Below are 23,379 nucleotides of genomic sequence, written 5' to 3'. Positions count from 1 at the left end.
AAATTCATTAAAGTACTGTACGAAACACACACATCTGATCCCTCTTTTCGGATGTAAATCTTAATTCATGTCCTCTTGCCAGTCAGCTGGTAAAGTGATGTTTTCAATGTGTCGCTGCAAGTGTGATAAGGGCTCGCCCAATACGCAAGCACGATAGTTACATGTAATGCCGCATCTATAATGTATAAGGACAGAAGCAAGAGCCATGGTGCCACCTGTTTCCGGCCCCATTCCAAACACAAACCAAAGTATACTGACATTTTTTTAAAGTGCATACTTGGAAGTCGTTTGCATTAACAAATAATGAATACCAAGTTTTGCTGGATGGCCAAGCGTGGCAGTCCAATACAGCTTCTACGGTTACAAGTTAAAGCAGCATATCATGAAGATATGGTACACTCTTGGCAAACAGGGACATCTTATTTTATTAAAACGTAGTGTTACTGTTGCTATGGTTTCAAATATACCGCTGGTTACAAAAGAAATAGATAAGAATTCTGACGACGATTTTATTTACATAATTGGGAATCTCTTGCATGTTGATCCATCACTTGGCACATGTAATTAAGGTTTAAGGATGATTAAATCCAATATCTAGATCTAAATATGAAATTCATCAAATATTTCAGAACAAGCTGTCTGATGATTTTATTTGTTTTGGTTTTTTTTTTGTTTTTTTAGAAACTAATATATATACATAAATTTACATCTACCGAGTATGATTTCCTCTAATTCTGACGGAAACTTATACTAGTAGTTAATTCATAGCTCAATAGAACAGCTATAGAAACTGACAGGACTGAAATATAAACGCACCATTTATCGATTGGACGAAACGTATAGCGATCTAAGAAAAATCACGGACTGTTTGATTTCAGTCTCAAATTCCCATTGGAGACGATTTGACTGTTTCTTTAAGCTAACGTACTGATGTACATCACCAGTAATTTAGTAAATTTAACTTACTTTTTGCAATCAATTTATTAGTTTGTTAAAAGAGAGATGTCAATGTAAACAATAAAATGTTTTCTTTGATGATTCTGATTCATGAGGGTTATGAAGGAAGCGATCATTGCAGAAAAAATTGCATAATCCGCTAAGTCGCTACGTTAAATTCAAAGTCCGATAACTCTAATTTTTTTTACCATCAAGAAAGTACAATAAAATACCTATTTACTCGGACGATAGCAAGTTGATTGTCCCCCTTCGCCTGGGGAAATACTCGTTGTCCACATAGCCAGTAATTTGGACTCTGGTAATATATAAAAATTTTAGACGGGAGTGCGGAGTATTGGGGTGTATTCGTTTGCTGGTCCTGAATATCTCCAGCAGATCTCCATTGTCTACCTGCTATTTGGAAAGTAGACAATGGAGATCTACTTGAGATCTCCAAACTGCAAACAAGCAAATTAGGATTACTCTTGCAGCTGTCCAATCGACAAAACGAATACACCCCTAAGTTTTGTCTTATTATGTTCTTATTCGTTAAAACTCGAAGAACATAAATAATCTATAAAATAAATATCAACACGTATAAACATGCAGAAGTGCTGCTGAATCAATAATTATAAGTCACACAAATCCATTTTTCTTGTTGTTCTTTTTTTATATACATAAACAAAACAACACATACATGTAATTAATATGCTCACTTATTATGGCTCTGGAGCTGGTTTTGTCACCTTTCGAGGTATCAATTCAACCTTTTTAAAGCTTAAGGGGAAATTACTTCAACTAGTTATTTAAAATCTTCTGAAATATAAATACCAAAATCTTCTCAAAATCTTGCAGAGCTAACGAATGGGGACATTTCTTCAGAGATAGGAAACAGTTGTAACTTGCTATCATTTGGATGAATGCTCACATTTATTTTATTTAGAGTTTTTACGGTAATTTTCAGGAACATTTTTAAAAGGGGCGTGGCAGCCTCATTCAAAAAATCTTCACAAGCAAAAAGAAAAAAAATAATTCTCAAAATCAGGAAAATTCTAAGTATGCCTTTATCTGCTCAGTGGTATCTTTTTTATATACATGCTCCCAAAGGGGGGGGGTCCATTTTCCTTTTATGATCAGCAAATTTTTTTATACGTAAATTTAAAAAAAAATTAATTATTTTTTTTTTAAATGGGGAGGGAGGGGGGGGGGGCTCTATTATAAGTCAATTTTTTTATATGTAAGTTTAAGAAAAATGTCTGCTGCAAGAAAAGAGGAAATAAACTGCAATGAATATCATGTTAGAATATTAATAATTCAACAACATTGTATCTGAGAAAAATTCTACTTATAAATAAATAAAAAATCTTATATATTATGAATAATGAAAATTTACTGAAAAGGGTATGTTTTATCTTATTTTGCATTCAAATTCGTTGACGTTACGTTGCTACTTTTATTTTTATTGATTTATCATAGTTCATTATTTGATCACATGCTGCGCTCGTCCCAACGGTCGCACCGTAAAACATATTAATTATATATGTTGTCAAATGTATGAAAATAATTATAATGGTAAATTTCAAAAGAGCTCTCATCGATTGTCATCGACACCGGTACGCATCCATCCTCATAAAATGCAGATGACAATATCTGATATTTATCTGTTAACAGCACACGACCTGTTTATATGATTTAAAACACTGTAAACGAACATGTCGTATTAACTTGTTCTGCATGCTGCTTTTCTGAATACCTATTTCCGCACACATGCGCAAACCACTTCAAACGTTATTAGTTTATGAATATGCATAGCTAAATCGCCGTTATTCATTTTCAAATTATGGCTAGTACCTCGTAAATATTTATCAAAAACTTATCCAATTTTCTATAAACTTCTTTTTTATATATCTAAATATATTCATACTGACAAAATTTGGGTCTGTTTCTCAACATCGCAAATATGCCGTTAAAAAGGCAAATATACCTTTACAGAAACTCATCAAAACATTGACGAATCCGGGTAATGGTTGGCGCAAAGTTGTCAGATTCAAAGCAGCTGGTAACTCGCCCTACACTTTCTGCCATGATGTCAATTAGTCAACCCGTTTCTAGGCACCCATTCTGGAAAGTTCTTTCCATTGATACTAAAATCGTATTAATTGTTCCATTTTATTTATTATTTATTGTATTAATCGAAGTCCGATCCAAGGTATCTGCCCGCGATGCATGATGAACTCGTCCTACACTTTTCGTTAATAAGTCAATCTGCGTTCTTGGTTACCCCATTCTGGAAAGTTCTATCCCATTCTCTCACCAGAGGTCCTGCTTCGCAAGCGAATGAGTATCAAAACTAAAATCACCCATTAAAGAAACGAATTGACTTATTTTATTTATTCAATATTTGTCAAATAATTACTGATATATATTCTCTAAATAGGCTCACAGTAAATATATTCACTCTATACGTACATGTAATCATTCAATATTATTTCATTGCAAGTATACATGTATATCTTGATCGAGAATATCCCTGATTTGGATTGGCCAAAGCGTGTCCACCACCTTACTCTCATTTTTGCTATTTTGGGCTTGTTTATCGAAAATGAAAGTAGGTTTTTGATTAATTTCACATTAATAACTTATCAGTTAAAATTCAATTATACCATACGGACATCATCACACATGTTTTGAAATACCAAAGGTGTAAGCAAGAACTCTGATGCAGGCCGTTGGCCTCGGGCAATAGATCATACTGAACTGTTCCTTGCACCAAGGGAAAAAAATCTGGTCTATTGACTGTTCAAGCATTAATTAATTGTTTTATTACCTATTTTCTTTTTTGGTTTTCCGGGTTCAATTTGTATATTGCAGATGGTTTTCGTGCCATTATGCAATATACTAAGATATACTCGTAAAATTCTCTGATGAAAGTTGAAAAACAGAACTGCATTCAACTTAATAGACTTAAATTTCATCAATTATTAGAAAAAATATACATGTCATCACACTTTTTGAGATGTCAGATAAACTTGATCTTGAGCATATTTTAAAATCAGAAAAGAGTACTTTTTTGTTATAAGTAAAATCTTTGTCGGCAGAAACTTGTTTTTCTTTTTTAATTTTAATGTCAACTGTGTTAGAAAACTAAAACTACAAACACATTTTAATAACATTTGTTGTTGGGATAAGAAAAATTATAGCATTTAGACATACAACTGAGAGAAAAGTCAGAAAAGGAGTTATTTCCCCTTAGCAAAGATAAAATGTATAAAAAAAAATTGGAAATTAAGGATAAAGTTAAGCTGCAAAAATATCTTGAACTTAGCAGTACTTCTAATTACATCCATGTGATTATATTCACATAAAATAAATAAAACTATCTTGCACAAATTTTAAAGAATTCAAAGTTTTACAATAAAGTATGACATCACAGAACACTGGATCTACTTTAAATAGTCTTTTACCTTAAATGAGGCTTTAAAACTGTTGATTATTTGATACTTCATTTTGATAACATTGAATTTGGTTTCACCAAGTACTAAAAACAGCGTCTATGTAAAGGAATATACACTCCCCGAGAAAGAATGAAACATCATAACATGCACGCGTTCTGATATACGTTGCCGGTCTAATAGATCACAGTCTATCGACCGGCGGTCCAATAGATCGCAGTCTATCGACCGGCGGTCGAATAGATCGCAGTCTATCGACCGGCGGTCCAATAGATCGCAGTCTATCGACCGGCGGTCCAATAGATCGCAGTCTAATGACCGGCGGTCCAATAGATCGCAGTCTATTGACCGGCAGTTCAAAATAGACGCAAATATTTAATTTGTAATAAAACAACGAAATCCCTTTGATTAGGTAATAATATACAATTATTTAATGCTTGAGCAGTCGATAGACCCGAATATTTTTCCCGAGGTGCAGGGAACAGCTCAGTATGATCTATTGCCCGAGGCCAACGGCCGAGGGCAATAGATCATACTGAGCTGTTCTCTGCACCAAGGGAAAAATATTCGGGCCTATTGACTGTTCAAGCATTAAATAATTGTTTTATTACCTAATTCCGTTTTTAGTATTTTGTGTTTACAATTATAAATTACAGATCGAAGGTTTTCATATCATGAAGATAAATTTTAAGAACAATTGTAAAATAAACATAATAAAGTTATCTTTTAATCTTATAGAAGTTTCACTTTTTCTAAAATACGTTGCCGGTCCAATAGATGGCAGTCTATTAACCGGCGGTCCAATAGATCGCAGTCTAATGACCGGCGGTCCAATAGATCGCAGTCTATTGACCGGCAGTTCAAAATAGACGCAAATATTTAATTTGTAATAAAACAACGAAATCCCTTTGATTAGGTAATAATTCCGTCTATTTTGTATGTGTATTCAGATTTGCAAGTGATCTATTGAACTGCCGGTCAATAGACTGCGATTTATTAGACCGCTGGTCAATAGACTGTGATCTATTGGACCGCCGGTTAATAGACTGCCATCTATTGGACCGGCAACGTATTTTAGAAAAAGTGAAACTTCTATAAGATTAAAAGATAACTTTATTATGTTTATTTTACAATTGTTCTTAAAATTTATCTTCATGATATGAAAACCTTCGATCTGTAATTTATAATTGTAAACACAAAATACTAAAAACGGAATTAGGTAATAAAACAATTATTTAATGCTTGAACAGTCAATAGGCCCGAATATTTTTCCCTTGGTGCAGAGAACAGCTCAGTATGATCTATTGCCCTCGGCCGTTGGCCTCGGGCAATAGATCATACTGAGCTGTTCCCTGCACCTCGGGAAAAATATTCGGGTCTATCGACTGCTCAAGCATTAAATAATTGTATAATATTTAATTTGTAATAAAACAACAAAATCCCTTTGATTAGGTAATAATATAGTCTGTTTCACTATTGATGCTATTATTAGGTCAGGCGCGGATCGAAAATTAATCTTTAAGGGAGATCGCTACTAAGCATATTAACTGTTGCAAAAGCAGAAAAAAATGTACATTTTCTGTTATTATACTTTCATATTAAATACTGAAATCTGATTGGTTTAGACGCAGTTGATAATCGGTTCTATTACCCTCAGCGTTAGCAACACACTTAGAAACGGGTAACACAACGAATTGTTACATGCGCGTAAATTATGCGCGTACGGTTGCTGTAGAATTCACCTAAAGCAGTAAAAAAAATTCTCTAAAATAAAGACATTCAGTATAATAAAATAAATAGTGCCTGTTTGGGAGGATAACAGTTGAAATTGACACCGCGAGGAAACCATTGTCAACCGACGCGAAGCCACCAATTAATGAAGATAAAGTTAAAAATCAATAAACGTCTGCATTTTATATTGACTACAGGTACTTAGATTCTAGGAAACAGACTATAAACACGAGGCAGGATTTTTACTGCAAAACTGAAAGGGTCAAATAAATCCCCAAGGTCTAAACTTAAATGACAATATTATTCGTAGGGGTTGTATTGTTCATTATAGAAAAAAATACATAATCCGCATGATCGCCGCTTCTTTCATAATCCGCATGAATCATCAAAGAGAGTATTTTGTTGTAACAGTTTATTTTTTATTAGATCTTTCTTCAAAAACAAATTAATAAATTGATCGAGAATTGTAAGTAAAAGTAACTAAATTATTGTTTAAGAGCATCAGTACGTTGGATAGAAAATAGCCAAGTCGTCACTTATGAGAATTTGAGTCTGACATCATCATGATTATTTCGCGCAGTCCGTGATTTTTCTTAGGTTGCTGAATTTCGAAGGTTTCGACCGATCGATAAACTGGCTAGAACTGGATCGTGTAGATTTCAGTCCTGTCAGTTTATAGAGAGTTGTGAATTACAACAAGGTTTCTCTAGAAAATGAAGGGAATCATACTTAGTGGATGCAAATATTTTCAAATAGGAAATTAAGAATTCTATTAAATATTGATTTAAGAAAACGTATGAATTGAAATGTTTTTATTCGATACTTAAGTTTCCTGTTTATATTTCTGCTTTCATTTTTTGCGTAATATCTCGGTAATCTTCAATGCCTCTAAACTACATCCATTTACTACACCAAAATCATGAAATTCCTAATCCGTGGAGGGTGGGGGTATACCTATAATTAGAATCTTACCTACCAAAAAAAATCACTATTGATATAATTTCACTCTTTTAAAGGTAAATTTAGGAACAATCATGTTTGCTGCGACAAAAAGTGGGGGCCTGACCCCATCCCTGATACTATGTGCCTAATGATTGGTCTAACTTTGCAAAAAAATGGGAGGGGGCGTTAAGCCCCCCTAGCCCTCCCTAGAACCACCCCCCGGTCTCTACGCCTATGCACTAGAATGAAAAAGTCCAGATTATGTGTTTTGAGATGCCCCATCTACCGCATCATCTCTATACAGACTATACGTTAGCTGTGTACAAGCTACTCAACATTACGATAACTTTTGTTGCATTACATGTCCTCTCAATTGATTCGATTACATCACATCTTTTGTAATTTAAAAAATGTGGGTTAACTTGTTATATTTCTGACCAAACTTACTCCTTTTATAATTGCGCAGTTTTGACCGAAAACAATATTGAGGTTTCTCAAAAATAATTCAAAGTATTTCTATCAAGTGGTAGTTTACATTGTAGCTTAGCATCTAGAATGTTACAAAAATTGTGTATCCGGTGACAAAAATGTCAGCCATATAATGTGTTAATGATGAAAAAAAGTCGCCGTTTCATGATATGTATTGTTTTACTTATATTTACACTCGAACTTACACCTACTTACACCTAATGAAGAAAATGAAGAAAAAAATCGGCTCAACTTTACATCGGCGTAAAGATTCACCCTTTGGTAAAACTCAATATTTGTTATTTCTGAAATTTAGTGATAAAACTGTAATCTAATTATAATTAACACACACGCTCTCTCTCTCTCTCTCTCTCTCTCTCTCTCTCTCTCTCTCTCTCTCTCTCTCTCTCTCTCTCTCTCCCACAAAAAGTGCAACATAAACGGATATCTGTTCATAAAAGAAATAAAATGGATACCACACAGTCAAAATAAAACAATGCCCATATCCAAATTAACTAAATAAGCGCCGTCTGCATTTAACATCCGTCCTCAGGTGAACATTCATGATTGACTTTTCCCCCTGATTATTTATATGACACCACACACTAAATAAGACCGAAAACAAAACTCATTGTCACCTGGTTGGCTTTAAGGTATGTTACAGACGCATCTAATAATGATGAATGCATGGTGACGATCGCCGAAACACCGAAACTCGACGACGAAAAAAAATACAACATTGACATTCATTAAAGTGAATGTTAACAGCAAGTTGGTTTGGGGATCTGTGGTAATGAATTTGGCTGGACTTGTACGCGCTAATTACACGGCATGCCGCAAGGTTTCATTCTTGTCTGCACAGAGGATATAATCTCCCATAGTACAGGTAAGCTGGTCTTAATACTAATTACTAAAGAAATCAATAATGGGTTCTCACCTGTCCTACTTTAATAAGTATATTGATCAGGTTGGAACAGGACTGGTCATCGGGTGTTTTTAAAACTAAGTCAAATCCGGATGTTCTGCTTCACGAATCAGGGTCAATAAAATATTAACAATTATAACAGTTTCAAACTTGAGGTACATGGGAAAGTAACGATACGAGTACAGTGTTGAAACTGCTCATACCTGAAGACAAACATCTGACAAGTAAGTGGCCATTTTGTCATTATTTAAACTCCATTATTATATCATTGTATTAATTTGTTTGAGAGGATATTTCTTAATTTTGTATCGTTTTGAATCACGTGCGCACCTGCTTGTCACAGTAAAATATGGGCTAAGTCTTCTCCATTCTAACAGGAGAATAGTTGTCGGATAAAATTTCTGGGTTTTTTCATAATACTTTTATTTTTACGCCCTTCGAAATTCAACACGATAAGTTGACGCCTATTAATCTTTCTCTTCTTACGTGAATTTTCATTCACGTCGTATAAAATCTGACAACATTCATTTTTTAAAACCTGAAACAAGAAAAACAAGAATCAAGTTTTGTTTACATAACCTCTATATCTCTCTTGAAAATGTATTGACCCCCCTTCAATTCGAAAAAGGTTCGAACAAATATAAGGATGCGTTTAAATGAAATTTTTTTAAATTATGAAACAGGTGTATAGAAAAATTATGTTCATTGTGCAGCTTGAAAGAGAGTTTATAGATTCGATTTGTGTTTTCAGTTTCCCCAAGTACATTGTATGTTTATGAAGATATAGAACTTATCAAAGTTTGGCAAATATAGTTGAGAATCTCTTCACTTAAACTCCCCGCCTTACTGTACACACAATAGTAGATTACCACTAATTGCACAGCACGTGGCTTATCAATCATAACAATAATGAGTAAGATGGAAGCAGATTTCGCAGTTTGGTCCTCATTTTGTATAATTATTACAACAGTTAATCGAAGACTGTTATTCAACAGTAGATTGATATGATATCGAAAGGGAAATATTACTGTGCCACATGCAACTTATAATAATGTATGCATGTACTCGTATATTCTTAAACGTTTGAACTATCCTAAATTTAACATTTCAAATGAACTTTTATGGTGTCAGATGCCAAAGGAAGTTTTTTTTAAAAGGGATATCGGCATGAAACTAAAAATCTATGTTTACAATTTCCTGTGCACATGGTGCAGCCAAAATCTATAGCAGCGTGTGCGTAAAAATCTAAAGGTAAAAAATTAATACTTAGTCTGCATAATGCGACTGGTATATGAAGGAAACAACACTGTAAACGTACATTGCTTTATAAAGTCGATATTGAGTAAATAAAAATTCAAAAGATGTTATCGGTAATCATTTTCAACCAATTGTTTCCATTTGTGGATGATATTCTTTATTCTGGATCAATGTCTTTACAAAGCACGAGCAAGTACAAGTACCTAACAACGATAGATACATCTTGACCTGAGGTATTGATTTTAGAGATTCCGCTTAGTGTCTTTCTTAAGGTACTTCACTACACCGAGATTTATACTTTTTAAGACATTACGTCACAAGATGACGATTTAAATGTTTTGTTAAACTATTTGTATCAATCGGTTCATATGTATATCTTCATAGCTCAGTGGTTAAAGTATCAAGCTTGTTTGAAGATAAAAAAAAAAGTATCAGGCTTGTGAACCGCAGATCATGAGTTCGAATCCGCCTTGGGCTTTTGTTCATATTTACATGTACTGAATGAAATTTTTGAAAATATCATTTTTTATCTAAAATTGCACATTTTTTCGCCTATTTGACATTAGATATTTCTTATCCATCATTCATGCTTTCTATCATAATTAAGTAATTCTTAGCTGATTTGAGAAACTATTTCAAGGTGTAGTGAGGCACTTTTTAAAAGCCCTGGCCAAGTTTTTATTGGAATTTTTTTTTTCACGGATGGGTGGTTCAAGTGTTTCTGAAAAGGATTATTAACAATTTCTAAAGTCGATTCAATTCAATTCCGTTATTGCAGTAGACGTACATTTTATAGCCATTATAATAATAGAAAAATCAGACCCAAAAAAATGATTTTTACACTTTCCACAAAATGTGTTGAATGATTATTGCATAAATGTTTAAAACTATATCCTTTTTGTCTGCTACATTTTGCCCATTTTGCCAGATTGGTACTTAGGTTTTTTGGTGTCCGGTAATTGTACCATAGTCACGTGTGCTTATTTTGCTAATATTGTGGAATATCTGTTAATCCCCCACACTTTTCAAAAGAGCCTGTCCTCAACGTCAGATAAAAGGAAAACAGTATCCCGGATATTTTTTTCTGCAAATCATTCATCCATACTTTCTCAAGCCAAATTCAAAAATTTGTTGAACTAGATCTCATGTTGATTCAGATTGAATAAAGAAGGTGAATATTTTATATCATTATTAAGTAATTTGATTTCTTCATCTTGAAAACCAAAATGCATTGCATTAATTCAATTAATACTCAATTCCATTTCATTATGACAAATTTACTTCTGATTGAAAACGTTAAACAAGATTTATCATACTTCAGGGCCTATTTAATATAATCAGTTAATTTAAAGAGGTTTGCTCCTTAGGTTTTGGGTAGCCATTTTTGGTCACCTCTAGTCTGAAAATTCTGCATCGCATATTAATTCTAGTAGTATATTTACATTTTACAATGCCAAATAAACTATACTAAATAAAATTGTTTTTAAAAATTACAGTTGTACAGAGTTTAGATAGCGACTATACTTTGTGGCGGAAGGTTTTAAGAAATAAATGAACAATTTTCACAGCTCACTAGTTTTAGAGTACTGTTACATTAGCTTCATAATTTTCAGCTTAGACCAAACTTCTAGATAGTTTGTGAATTGCGATATATTCATGATGTTCTAAAACATATTTTAACAATATTTTGATATTTCTATCCATATATTTTGGCATATTTAGCTTATATTTCATAGAAGCTGAGAAAAAATGAACTCCAAATTTGGCCTAAAATTAGCTTATTTCATGCTTTATCTCAAATTTTTGAGATGTGACCCATGCTCGTTTTACTTATAAATGAGACATTAAATGTATGTCTATTCGTATGCAAAGTTGAAAAGATGACATTACTATAATTTTATTTATTTGTGTTATAATTTTATTACTCCAGAATTTTGCAACATCTGTTCATTATGATTGGCCTTTGAAGCCACCAGTAAAGCAAGAATTTTTAAACTTTGACTTAGATTTTACTTTTATAGTTACTACATGTGTTCAACTTCATACTGTATTAAAGTCATAACTAAATAATAGTTTAAACTATAAACATTTATTTGATTTCTTCGAATTATCAATTTCTATGTCAAATTTTAGCAAAAATTTCAGGAAAACTATCATATCTGTTTGGGGCCCTCTATTTCTTAAAAATGGCATGTGACATGAGTCACAAATAAAATAAATAAACATTTTAGGTCCCCATCTTTATATCCAAGATGTTTTCGGATGATTACTATTATTTCAGGTGCCAACCTCCTTAAATGAAAAAAAAAAAAAGAATAAGAAAACTCAAATTACAGCTCCGATAACTTACACCGTACCAAATACAATATTTGTATTTAATGATGGTATTCTTGTTGCACACATTCCTGTAAAAATGATATTTACATTCAGTGTATATTTCCTCGTACGTTTGCATTGGAAATCTGCGACGTTAAATTTCTGACCAAGTGGGACATCTGTCAATGTAAATTCCTATACATTTGGCACACACATGATGCATTTTCAATATCAACATTGTCAGCTTGTATAGATTTTCTACAATTTCTAAGCATTTGTTTCGTACCATTAACAATACATTGTGTTTTCTTATGATTGATAGTAAGCTCTTTTTTTCATTCATCCATTCTAAAGTATTGATAAGATATGTATGTAATTTATATTTGATAATAACATAAAAAATGATTTGATTTAACCAATAAAATATGTTCAATTCAATTTGAACAATTCAACGGAGTGACACGTGCACGTTTCAAATCACCAACGAACATATTTTTATCTGACTTGCCTGAATAATTCATAATATGCGTCAATATATCCCCTATCCGGTGGATACTAAGTTTTACAAGTTTAACTGAAATAGAATGTGGATTTGGAATTAGACATACATGTAGATAGAACCATTTTAACAAGAGCTTGGACTTTGGACAGTTGTGTCAAACAGCAATGCGACGTAGTCATGTCTATATCATTGCTGGCCACTCAGCTATGGAAAGCTCTTTGAAATCATCAAGATTTGTCTGGCTTTTGAGCTAACACTACTCAATCTGTGCATATTTCACTTAAAACCAGCGTCATATTTAACTTGTTTTGACACAAGAAAAAGATAGATACATCCTACCGAAAATCCAATTGCAAGGCCTTGTTAAAATTGTTCAAACATTTCACGTATGACAAATCGTTCACCGATCAATGTTTTAATATATGTCAAAGAAAACAACGATTGTATAAATGATTGAATTCAACGGCTTTATTGACATACTTTTTAGTACTCGAGTAATTTACGAAAATTAATAAAAGTAAAGTAGGGTGTCTGTGACTTACCCCATTTAAATAGTGCTGGTTACCGCAGATACCCGATAGGCGTGTTCAAACTGACAATGAGGGTTATTGAATTGGTCGGAGGTGCATCAGTAATTGAAATGCACGCCGAGAAGTAGGGGCGAACAGCAATGTTGGCGTAAGTTTTTTTTTTTACCATTTTACTTATTGTGCGAGTAAGAATGTTCTGTGTTTGCTCTGTGCAAAACTGAGCTGATCGGTAGTTAGAAAAAAATGGATTCTTCTTAAAAAAATTTGCCTACCTGTTTTTTTTTTTTATTTTACTTATATTTTTTATGTGAATCTTTTCGGTAGACAACACCCTAAAGGTCGTAGACGTCTATTATAAGCTTGGACTCCAACAGTTTATGAATAGAAAAAAAAAGCGTTTTCATATATCTTGATATCTAAAAGGACATGTTTAAACCTTTGTGGTAGACAACACCCTAAAGGTCGCAGTCGTATTATAAACTTGGATTCCAACAGTTTATGAATAGAAAGAAAACATTTTCATATATAGGACATGTTTTAACCTTTGAGCTATCTTTTTCTCAGTCTTGTACCAAACAAACGCTTGCTTCGTGTGAATATTTTCATATGTGTGTGTGTGTGTGTGTGTGTGTGTGTGTGTGTGTGTGTGAGAGAGAGAGAGAGAGAGAGAGAGACAGAGAGAGAGAGAGAGAGTAAAACAACAATTGTAAACCGGTCCGCCGAAAGTAATCCGTCATGTTCGTAACTTTAGGCACTGTGGTCTTTATTGCTCTAGTTCTCTTCTTGTCACCGAATCACTCAGTCTAATGATCGTGTGATCAAAGGTATGCATACACTGTCATAGGGACTTAGCTAATTATATTATATAGCATTGCCATCAATGACTGCTATCCTTTCTGTGTCTGTGTGTGTTTAATCTTTTAAGGTATAAGGGGAGGGGTAGCGGGGGGAGGGTGCGGTTAAGTAGCGTTTTTTTTTCTAGATTCAGATTAGCTGGTGCCCTGTTAAAAATTAGCACATGCCTATAGAATCATTAAGGATTTTGATATTGTTTGTATTTACCAATGCATAATATCTGCCCTTTACGTTATTAATAGGAATGAATTTTTACACAAAAACAGAGATTTTGCCATTCAGACCCATCAAATAGCTCATATTCTGTAGTTGACAAAAAGTAAGTATAATACTGCGCAAACACACTCTATTGATTCAACACGCCAGACATTGTCAAATCACTCACTGTGTATAGGCATACCTGACACAATTAATGTGGCCATTGCAGGGAGATTGGAAACCTTTACTGATGTAAGCAAAGTCTGGCTTGATGTTATTCACATGCTTTGTATGTATTACTCTATAAGTAGTTACTTTCGATGAAATGCAAATGAATGCTAAAATAGATTTAGCGGTTTGACAACATTGTCTACTGTCCTTTACCACGTACAAAGGTATATATTTTGATTATGAATATCATAACATAATATGTCGGTCACGTAGTCTTATTTCAGGAATAAAGAATCATAATTCTTTGAATAAAATGAGGTGATCAAATACGGCCGGGAGTGATCAAACTAAGGGCTAATCATTTTCAGCAATTATACGATTAAATATTACAATACTCATTGAGGAAAAGTTTTGGACTATATATTACAAAATCGAGAACCAAAACTTGCCTCAGCGTTCAGCTTTTTAAATCGTATTACAATTTGTCCACTATGCGATTTATGGGGTCATGATTTTTTGGGCCAAACTTATTTTGAAAAGCTGTCACTTGTACTCTTTAGATCTTGAAAAGTGTTATATTTTGCTTTTTTCTTAAACTTATAATATATTACTTTTCGCACTTAGTAATGACACACGTTCGTGTCGTTGGAAATCAATGAGTCGCATTCAGTTAACATACAAACTAACCCTTCCCTTTATCTGTTAAAATCAATTTAGTATTGACACAGGACATTCGATTTTGTAAGCAATGACAATGATGATGACAATGCATAGGCGTCGGAACGGGTAAGGGGGGTTAGACCCCCCCCCCCCCCAACTTTTTTTTGCAAAGTTAGACCTTACCATCAGGCACATAGAATCAGGGAGGGGCCAGTTCCCTTTTTTCTCGCAGCAAACATAATTGTTCCTAAATTTACAGTAACACAAGGTTAGCTTTTTAAAAACCTAAGAAAGTCAGCCAGTGGAATATGAATTTTAGGATAAAAGTGAATACACAATCGATTAAAATACGAGATATACACAATATACGTGTGTACATTTACTTTGCACCTTTATGTTTTATGGCTGCAGGTGAAAAGACTAGCGTGTAGCGGTGTACGTAGAGTGTATGACTGCACACCAACTTATCATTCAAAGTTGTAACTTTTTTGATATTGCTCTCTGAATTTCATGGTCACCACTGTCAATATAAATTTTATAATTATTATCTCTAATCTTGCTAAGAGAGTTAAGAGAGGGAAGATGTATATATATATATGCAGACACGGGACCACGCCCATGGACAGTCAATGCGCAGTTTGACCTAAAAACTGATCTCTTTCATAACTTATTCGAATTTCTCTACCCCGAACTGTCTATAGCTCCTTTCCAGAATTCCAATTTACGCAAGGGCAATTGAAGTTTCATCCTAACTTAATTAGTCAGCCCGCGGACTGACTAATGAAGCTTCCACCCCCCCCCCCCCTTTTGGTAGAATGTAAGGAATTAAAATGAAAACAAGGAAATAATATTAGTGATATTAAAAATTGGAGTTATCGGTATACTAGCCCCCCCCCCCCCCCCATGAATGTGTTAAAACGTTAGGAACCGTGTATTTATGCTTAAAATGAATAAGAAGATAAAAAATCAGCTTGATAAAGGTTTTTAATTGGTATATTGAACCTATGTAAACAAAAACAGGGCACGAGCCTTTTTTTACATGACACGGATTTGTGAGCTCTGTATCTTGCTTTAAACTTCAAGACTGACTCACAAATTTCATTTGATCATTAGAAATGCATTTCTAAAGCATTGTAAATTATAAAAATCGAAAAATAGAATATGACGAAAATCGTGACCATGCCCCTTTAAGTCATGTGAAGACAACCGTAACACAATTCTTTCCTTATACTTGAAATCCATATGTCATTATTTTTTCACAGTAGTTTTTAAAATACATTTTTTTCTGTTTCTTGATATAAACCAGTATTGAAAAAAGTTTGTTTCCTAAAGATTTCTGTTGGAAATCTACCAACTTCATAAGATTAAGTTAAGCATTTCAAACTATTAAACGTGGAAAGAAGTATTTCTAATTTATTAAAACCCAAATCGTAACCACACCCCTTTGAAATAACAGACTCTACCTCGTATGACAAGTGGTTAGAAAATGATTTAAAATTCTATTTTTCATTTAACGAAATAAAAACAATTGACGCTTGATCATACTGAAAATCTATAAGGCTGAAGTACAGATATGCTTTTCAAATACAAACCCTTGCTTTATATTAACTCTTTCGAAAACTCAGAAGAATATATGACTTGACAATTATAAAACGGATGACTGGTTTTTATCATACAAGAATATTTACATTCAGTGTATATTTCCCGTTATGTTTGCATTGGAAATCTGCGACGTTCAATTTTTTTGTGAATACACTTACCCTATTCATAAACTATGACCACGTAATATAAACATCATCACGCGTTTTAAATAAGTATATAATTATTATCAAAACCGATTTGGTTTGACTTTTCCTTTAGCGTCACGATCATTTCTGTCAGCTACGTCATGCATAAATTATACACGCCGCCGGTGTGAAAACTATATGATTGGTTAACTCCTATTTTTAGGCCGAGTTATCAGTATACGCTTATGCAATGCCAGAGCTGAAGGATTTCTCAGAACAGTTTATTTCCCCCCAATATTATTCATTCAAAATCGACTATCCCGTATGTTTAAAATTCTGTGCTAAACTCTCTCTCTCTCTCTCTATCTCTCTCTCTTTCTCTCTCTCTCTCTCCTCTCTGTGTAAACGGGCGTTAAACCATAGCCTCAAGCTACGGTCCAGAGTACGGCGTTATAAAAAATATAATATTTAAAAGTTGCATGTGCTAAGCGTTTATTTCATGTAAATACCGTAAATGTATAATGCACATGTATTACCTACTAACTTGCCAGTCAAAGTGATAGGTATGAATTCCTCGATTTCTACACCTTTCGATCGGCAATCGACAGTCAATAAAAGTATTGAACGATGGTGTGAAAGAACGAGACGGAAGTGGAGAGTGCAAGGAGGTTTGTACATGTGCGTCTTCAATAGGCAAGTGTCCGATTCGTTTCTCTTCTGTTGCCCTATCACTTTCGGTGTAAATATATATACTAAAATATCCACAAACCATTTACTGCAGATTTCTTTATTTTACCTGTCTCTGAACCCCCGATCACCCGCTCCATACATGAACACTGGTTTGTTTACATACATAAAAAATACAGTTCTTGATCCGCTTTCCGAGTACGGTTAAAGGTTGTTTAATAGGAGAAAGTTTGGGGCGGGTAAAGCTACAATTATTAACAGTAGTAAACTAAATGAAGAATTATTTAAATGGATTATTTGCACAAAATGTGGTATGGTATGATGTAAATATTTTTAAAAAATAGTGTTATTTTTATAGGCGGCAAATTGCCATAAAGTTTTTTTGTACATGTAAGTATTGTATGCACTGTAGCTTTATATTTTCTAACCCAAAATTTATACACAGAGCTACAGCTATATATGTTATGTACCGTATGTATTGTTTTATCACAAGTGTACACTTTCGAAAAATAGCCCAATTTCGACAGTCACGAGTACCCATGTGAATTTTTCATTCTCTGATATGTTGTTGTTCTGTCCGTGCATAATTTAGTCTTAGTTAACCAGCAGCCAATCAGCGGTAAGCTGAATCCACCAATAAAAAAAAACTGTGGTTAAGGTGCGGGTATTGTTTATGTATGACGTAGCTGAAAAAGTTGAACGCGACGCGATCGGAAAAGTCAAACCAAATCGGTTTTAGTAATATTGTAAGATTAAATGAAATGCTCAAACTTACATAATTAATTTAATATGTACTAACGAGAAAAAATCGTTAAATCATATCTATTTGACAATAAAAAAAATTTTGGGGAGAAAGTTTTTGGCGCTATATTTTTAGACGCGGAAGCGAACTCGTTAATGTGGCTTTTCAATGTATGTTTCACTTCCCTGACTATGAGCGTATATAATGGCTTTAAGGCGAAGATACACAAATATCCCACACAAATAGACATCAGTATGAATATAAATATAAGCAATGAATGCTTATTTTTGGATGTCTTCGGTCCTATATATATAAATGTGTTATAACACATGCACCATGCGGTACAGAAAAATTACCATACCACGCTAACGAGCGGTATTCAGTTTGTCTGCACCGCTTGGTGTGTCATAGGACCTACAACATCCAAATAAGCATTCTATGCTTTACAGGCAACTCAACACTTCTAGCATCGTCGGATACCGACGGATGAAGGTGCGATCACCCGTGGGTGTCCGACAATGCACTTCTAGTTACCTTGTCATCTTGTCATTCATTAGAAAGGAGAAGTTCAAAGAAATGAATTTCATGTGTTACTGTTAGTGAGTTACATGATCCGTTACGTTACTGAAAAAAGAAGTACATACAAGTCCAGGTCTCATCAAAACAAGTTTGCCGTTGTTCTATATGGAACATTTTACGGAATATTCAAATACAATTTAATTCTCACTATAGATCTCAAGTTACTCTTTAAGAAGCATTTTGTAATGAATGGTGAGGTTATGCGTACATATCCGATTATCGATAAGAATAACGATCTTCAATTACGTTAATTAATCTTAATTCAATTCATCTCCAACATCTGGTTAGTTTTAAGTTTGTTTGTTTGTTGTTGGTTTTTTTTGTCATTTTACTGTGTTTTTACACATCGCTTAAAATAACGTCTACAAATATACATAAATAAAATTGACAATTATCGTTCACTTCAATTCATCTTTATACACATTCAGTTAATATGTACATATGTGTTTATTTCTTACACTGCATATTATATTAAAGCATGTTTTTTTTTTCAGGATGACCAAACGATTTTATGTTGGGCTGGCGATGGTTGCGGGCATTTGCATGGGGTTTTTCCTGGCTAATCACTACGGCGGCAGTAACGTAAATAGTATGCAAAGGGTCTACGTCATGCCAAATCTCAATAAACAATCTGGAAACCCTCCATATTCTGTCCACAACTACGAAACGAAGCTCAATAGACCCATTTCTCAAAATAATATTATAATCAAAACGAAAACGGATTCAAAGACCTTCAAACCAAATCCTGATCATAACTGCATCGCAACCATTCCAGAGAAATATATAACGAATGGCGAACAACCGGTGCTAATTCCAGACGACCAAGAACTGACGTCACTGCCAGATAATGCAGTCACATGTTTGTATCATCGTTATGTGACAACGCTTCAATACTTCTGCGGATACAAGGAGCGCATTGGTCAAATTCCGCGAAATGGATGGTATATTTGTGCTGACCCCTCTTTTGTGCCAAGCAGTAAAAATTGTGTCGTGTTTTCTTCAAACAAGAAGTTTAATGACAACATTTTCCTATCAGATATAAAGGCGCGGTATAATTGTCGGACATTTACAACTCCTCTTTCTCAATCAGATTCCCTTCAAAGCTGGATTACTAAGAACGACGTAGGAAATACCGTAATTGACGTGCTGACTCTATCAATTAGTACTTATACCGAACTAGAAGTCATTGATAAAATGGTGGAAGAAAAGTCCATTGGAAAAGTAAAACAACTCCTTCTGGAACTTCATTTTAATCCATCACAGACAAAGAAAACCGATTATATTAAGTTATTAAAACGCTTACAAATGCTGTTTCAAGCAGGCTTGCGTATCATCTGGTACGATAGGGTGTTCCAATGTGTAGGGGTCAATAAATTCAGCAAGTGTTACGCCATTTATTTCGTTCAGAAGTCTTTAGAAGACAAGGAGCATACATTTAAAGAAATGATTCTACCCTCAGAGGACGAAATTCGTAAACTTCCAACGCAAGAATTACAGGATTTGTATTACCGATATCTAATGACAACCCAGTTTTTGTGCAAACAGATCGTACGAATTGGAAAAGTGTTGGACGGTGGGTGGGATGTATGCCATGATATGATGCTGAAGATTGACAGAAACCCCTGCATTGTTTACTCATTTGGTATAAACCATGACTTCTCGTTTGACGATGACATGGCCAACACCTACAACTGTAATCTGCATTCCTTTGATCCTACAATGAATAAGAAAGATTTTAAACATTCCGAAAAAGTTTGGTTTTACAACAGAGGTATAGGGGACACATATAGGAAGTACGGAGCGGGTGATATAGCTCCTCTTGATAAAATCAGAAAAGATCTGAAGCACGATAAAGTGCCTATTGCTGTTATGAAGGGTGACACAGAGGGAGCCGAATGGCCGTCGACACCTCAGATGTTAAGAACAAACCAGCTAGCCGATGTTTCTCAGTTTTATCTAGAATTCCATTCGAATGGAATGGCGCCCGATCACGTGATTCTTCTAAAGAAAATGCATGATGCGGGGTTCCGTATATTTTGGTTCCATACCAACCCAGCTTGTACATTCAAAGCCAGAATAGGTCAACATTCACAATGCATGGAAGTTTATTTCATGAACACAAAATATCCATTTAATTCATGAATCAGCAGTAATCATCGGTTGCATGCTGTTTATTTTGTATGAGTGATGGGCGTGGCATGAATTTATCTCATCATCACTAGAGGGAAACATAAAATATGGCTGTGTTTTTATGCTTTGTTGACTATACATGTATATGTAGAATTGGGATATGAATCTCTATAAATATGTACGAATTTGTGTATCTTTTAGAAAGTTCATTGTATTTTTAGAAGCTGATTTTACAGGGATATTATATTGTCTTGTTTATCATAGACTGGGGCATATTTGTTTTTATTTTATGTAATAATGTATGATTATTCATAAAAGAGAAACTTTAATTGATAAAAAGATTTATATATATTGCAAGAAATCGATAAATAACGCTAAAGAAGATAGTGAACAACACCAAACGATTCTTTAGATACAGGTTCAACACTAATTGAAAAATAAAATCTGTTACAAATATCATTACACTGCAGTTTGAAAATGTGATATCAAATTATTATCTCGCAAACAATTTTATAGATTCACTGAACTCTTTCATTTGAAACATTATTTTGTTATTGTCTTTAATCAAGGTCAGCAGATAAATTACACCTCATTCATCAATGTTTGTTCCTTTCTGAAAATACGTAAAAATAAAAAGGTCAAAGATTTATACTGTTAGGATAACCTAAACCGTCGAAGAATTTTTGTGCCGAAAGAGATGTGGCTGGTTTCTCCAACTATTCTTCCATGATATTCTAATTTACATTTTGCTTTTTATTGTCCATGGGTTGCAAAGCGGTTTACTTAATATATGTTCATACATATATAGATAATAGTTAAAGTGTCAAAAGAAAATGAAATAACAGGGTTGGGATGCCAGTTTTGTTTTTGTTTTTGTTTTGTGTGTGGATCCGTCCATTCAACCTTGCATAATAAATACAAAATAGAATGTATTAAAGAAATAGTTTTCATTCATATCGTAATAGATAAATGCATATATTTATCATGTTTTTTTCTTGAGGGAACGAATCTTTGAGATGTTAATGTGTGTATAATGTTTTATATCTGGACAGTCATGAACCATGCATTGATTAAACTTGTGGGTGGCAAGTGGGGCATTAACATTGTGGGAAATTAATGAAGTAAATATGAAAAAACGAAGTGTTACTCAGTAAGTTCGCACTTTGTGAAATATATGTTGCTCATGTGTAGTTATTTTGAATTAGACAATGTGTTACTGTAAAATTGCGAATGTGTCTCTTTACTTAAGATTAAAGTGTTTGAAAATAATAGTATTGGAGAAACTTATATTCACATTATTTACAAATTTGTTTACATTATATTTGTAAAGTATAGAATTAATACAAATTGATATTTCGAAATTTAATGGTTTTGCTTTATTTACAAAAAAGATTGATGCAGCTGACGAACAGGCTAAAAAAACTCCAAAGCTTAGGCATTAGGTTTGAATAGTTGTCGAAGTATTTTACAACGTCGAAGTGATTTTTCCATGCGCTTTTGAGCTTATGCAAATAACCTTGACTCACCACCCAAAGTGAACTTGTAAAATGTTAAAAAGAAATTAAACACCATAGCAGAAATTGAGAAAAAGTAAAATCCAAAATAAAAAAAAAAGATCAAAACAGTCACATTACAATGTATCATTGAAATTTATGACAAGGGGAGTGGGCAAATAGAACCATTTTAACAAGAGCTTGAACTTCAGGTAATTGTGTCAAACGGCGATACGATGTAGACCTGTCTACTTCATTGCTTGCCACTCAGTCATGGCTCTTTGAAATCAACAAGATTTGTCTGGCTCTTGAGCGAAGGCCACGCAATCGGTGTATATCGCTTGAAACCAGCGTCATTTTAACGAGGCCGGGTCTAATTTGTTCTGCCCTAGATTTTTGAATGAAATTTTTTACATGAATTTCTACTGATAAAATTATCATTTTAAGATAAAGAAATAAGACATTTACCACACCGTTTGTTTAAGGGGTCATCTCAAAGTTTGTTAATTTTTAACATAGGACCCTATGGGATTTTGCTTGAAATGTATCAATTTTGCACATTTTTTACAATTTTCTTAAACTTCTGCCCTAGGGATTTCTTTTTCTGTTCTACATATTAAAGTTATTGCTAAGAGGCATCAAATGGTCAAATAAAAAAAACCTTTTACCTCCTGGTTTGTTCCAGGGGTCTTATCAAAGTTGTTTTTTGTATGCCCAATTTCCCAGTTTGTCAGATAATGGCTATTTTTTATTTGACAAAGACGAAAATGGTGATCTTTATAGTATTATTAAAACATTCAGACATATTTAAGTAATAAATAAATATATTATATCACATGAAAGGTTATTAATATAAAATACATGGTTACTGTTTTGAAATAGATGAATTAAGCTATATTTATGCGGGTTAAGAAAACGTGACAGAGGGCTAGGCTTGCTGAACCCTCTTCACGTTTTCAACCCGAGCCCAAATATAGCTAATACTTCGAGACATTTATGTTTATTCCACAATATAATGTCAATTTTACGCATCAAACGAGCTACTTTCAACAAATTTCGCTGAATATCTGCAGTTGAA

At 33.7% G+C, this 23,379-nt stretch overlaps 1 protein-coding gene across 4 annotated transcripts; it reads left to right on the top strand.

Annotated features, from left to right (window-relative positions):
- Positions 1–8,199: 8,199 nt before the first annotated feature.
- On the top strand, positions 8,200–22,034 carry LOC117681344 (uncharacterized). 4 transcript variants are annotated; one of them, XM_034445373.2, is made up of 2 exons: positions 8,200–8,415; positions 19,173–22,034. In XM_034445373.2, the coding sequence occupies exon 2, from the start codon at positions 19,174–19,176 to the stop codon at positions 20,818–20,820; it is 1,647 nt and encodes a 548-aa protein (XP_034301264.2). In that variant the 5' UTR covers positions 8,200–8,415; position 19,173; the 3' UTR covers positions 20,821–22,034. The 4 variants fall into 4 exon arrangements, with proteins under 4 accessions (XP_034301264.2, XP_034301263.2, XP_034301262.2 ...); XM_034445372.2 differs by lacking the exon at positions 8,200–8,415 and adding an exon at positions 8,522–8,678; XM_034445371.2 differs by lacking the exon at positions 8,200–8,415 and adding an exon at positions 13,091–13,207.
- Positions 22,035–23,379: the final 1,345 nt, after the last annotated feature.

Source organism: Magallana gigas, chromosome 2 (genome assembly GCF_963853765.1).
Source record: "Magallana gigas chromosome 2, xbMagGiga1.1, whole genome shotgun sequence".
In the NCBI taxonomy this organism is placed as follows: Eukaryota; Metazoa; Mollusca; class Bivalvia; order Ostreida; family Ostreidae; genus Magallana; species Magallana gigas.
Note: the sequence above shows the minus strand (reverse complement) of the source record. Positions and strands in the feature narration are given on the sequence as shown.

What these genes read in the sequence shown, in the direction of transcription:
- LOC117681344 (XM_034445370.2), top strand. Translation starts at nt 14,327, where the DNA reads ATGTGGCCATTGCAGGGAGATTGGAAACCTTTACTGAT. An exon ending in GATTGGAAACCTTTACTGAT is followed by an intron (nt 14,365 to 19,172) that starts GTAAGCAAAGTC and finishes TTTTTTTTTCAG; the next exon opens with GATGACCAAACGATTTTATG.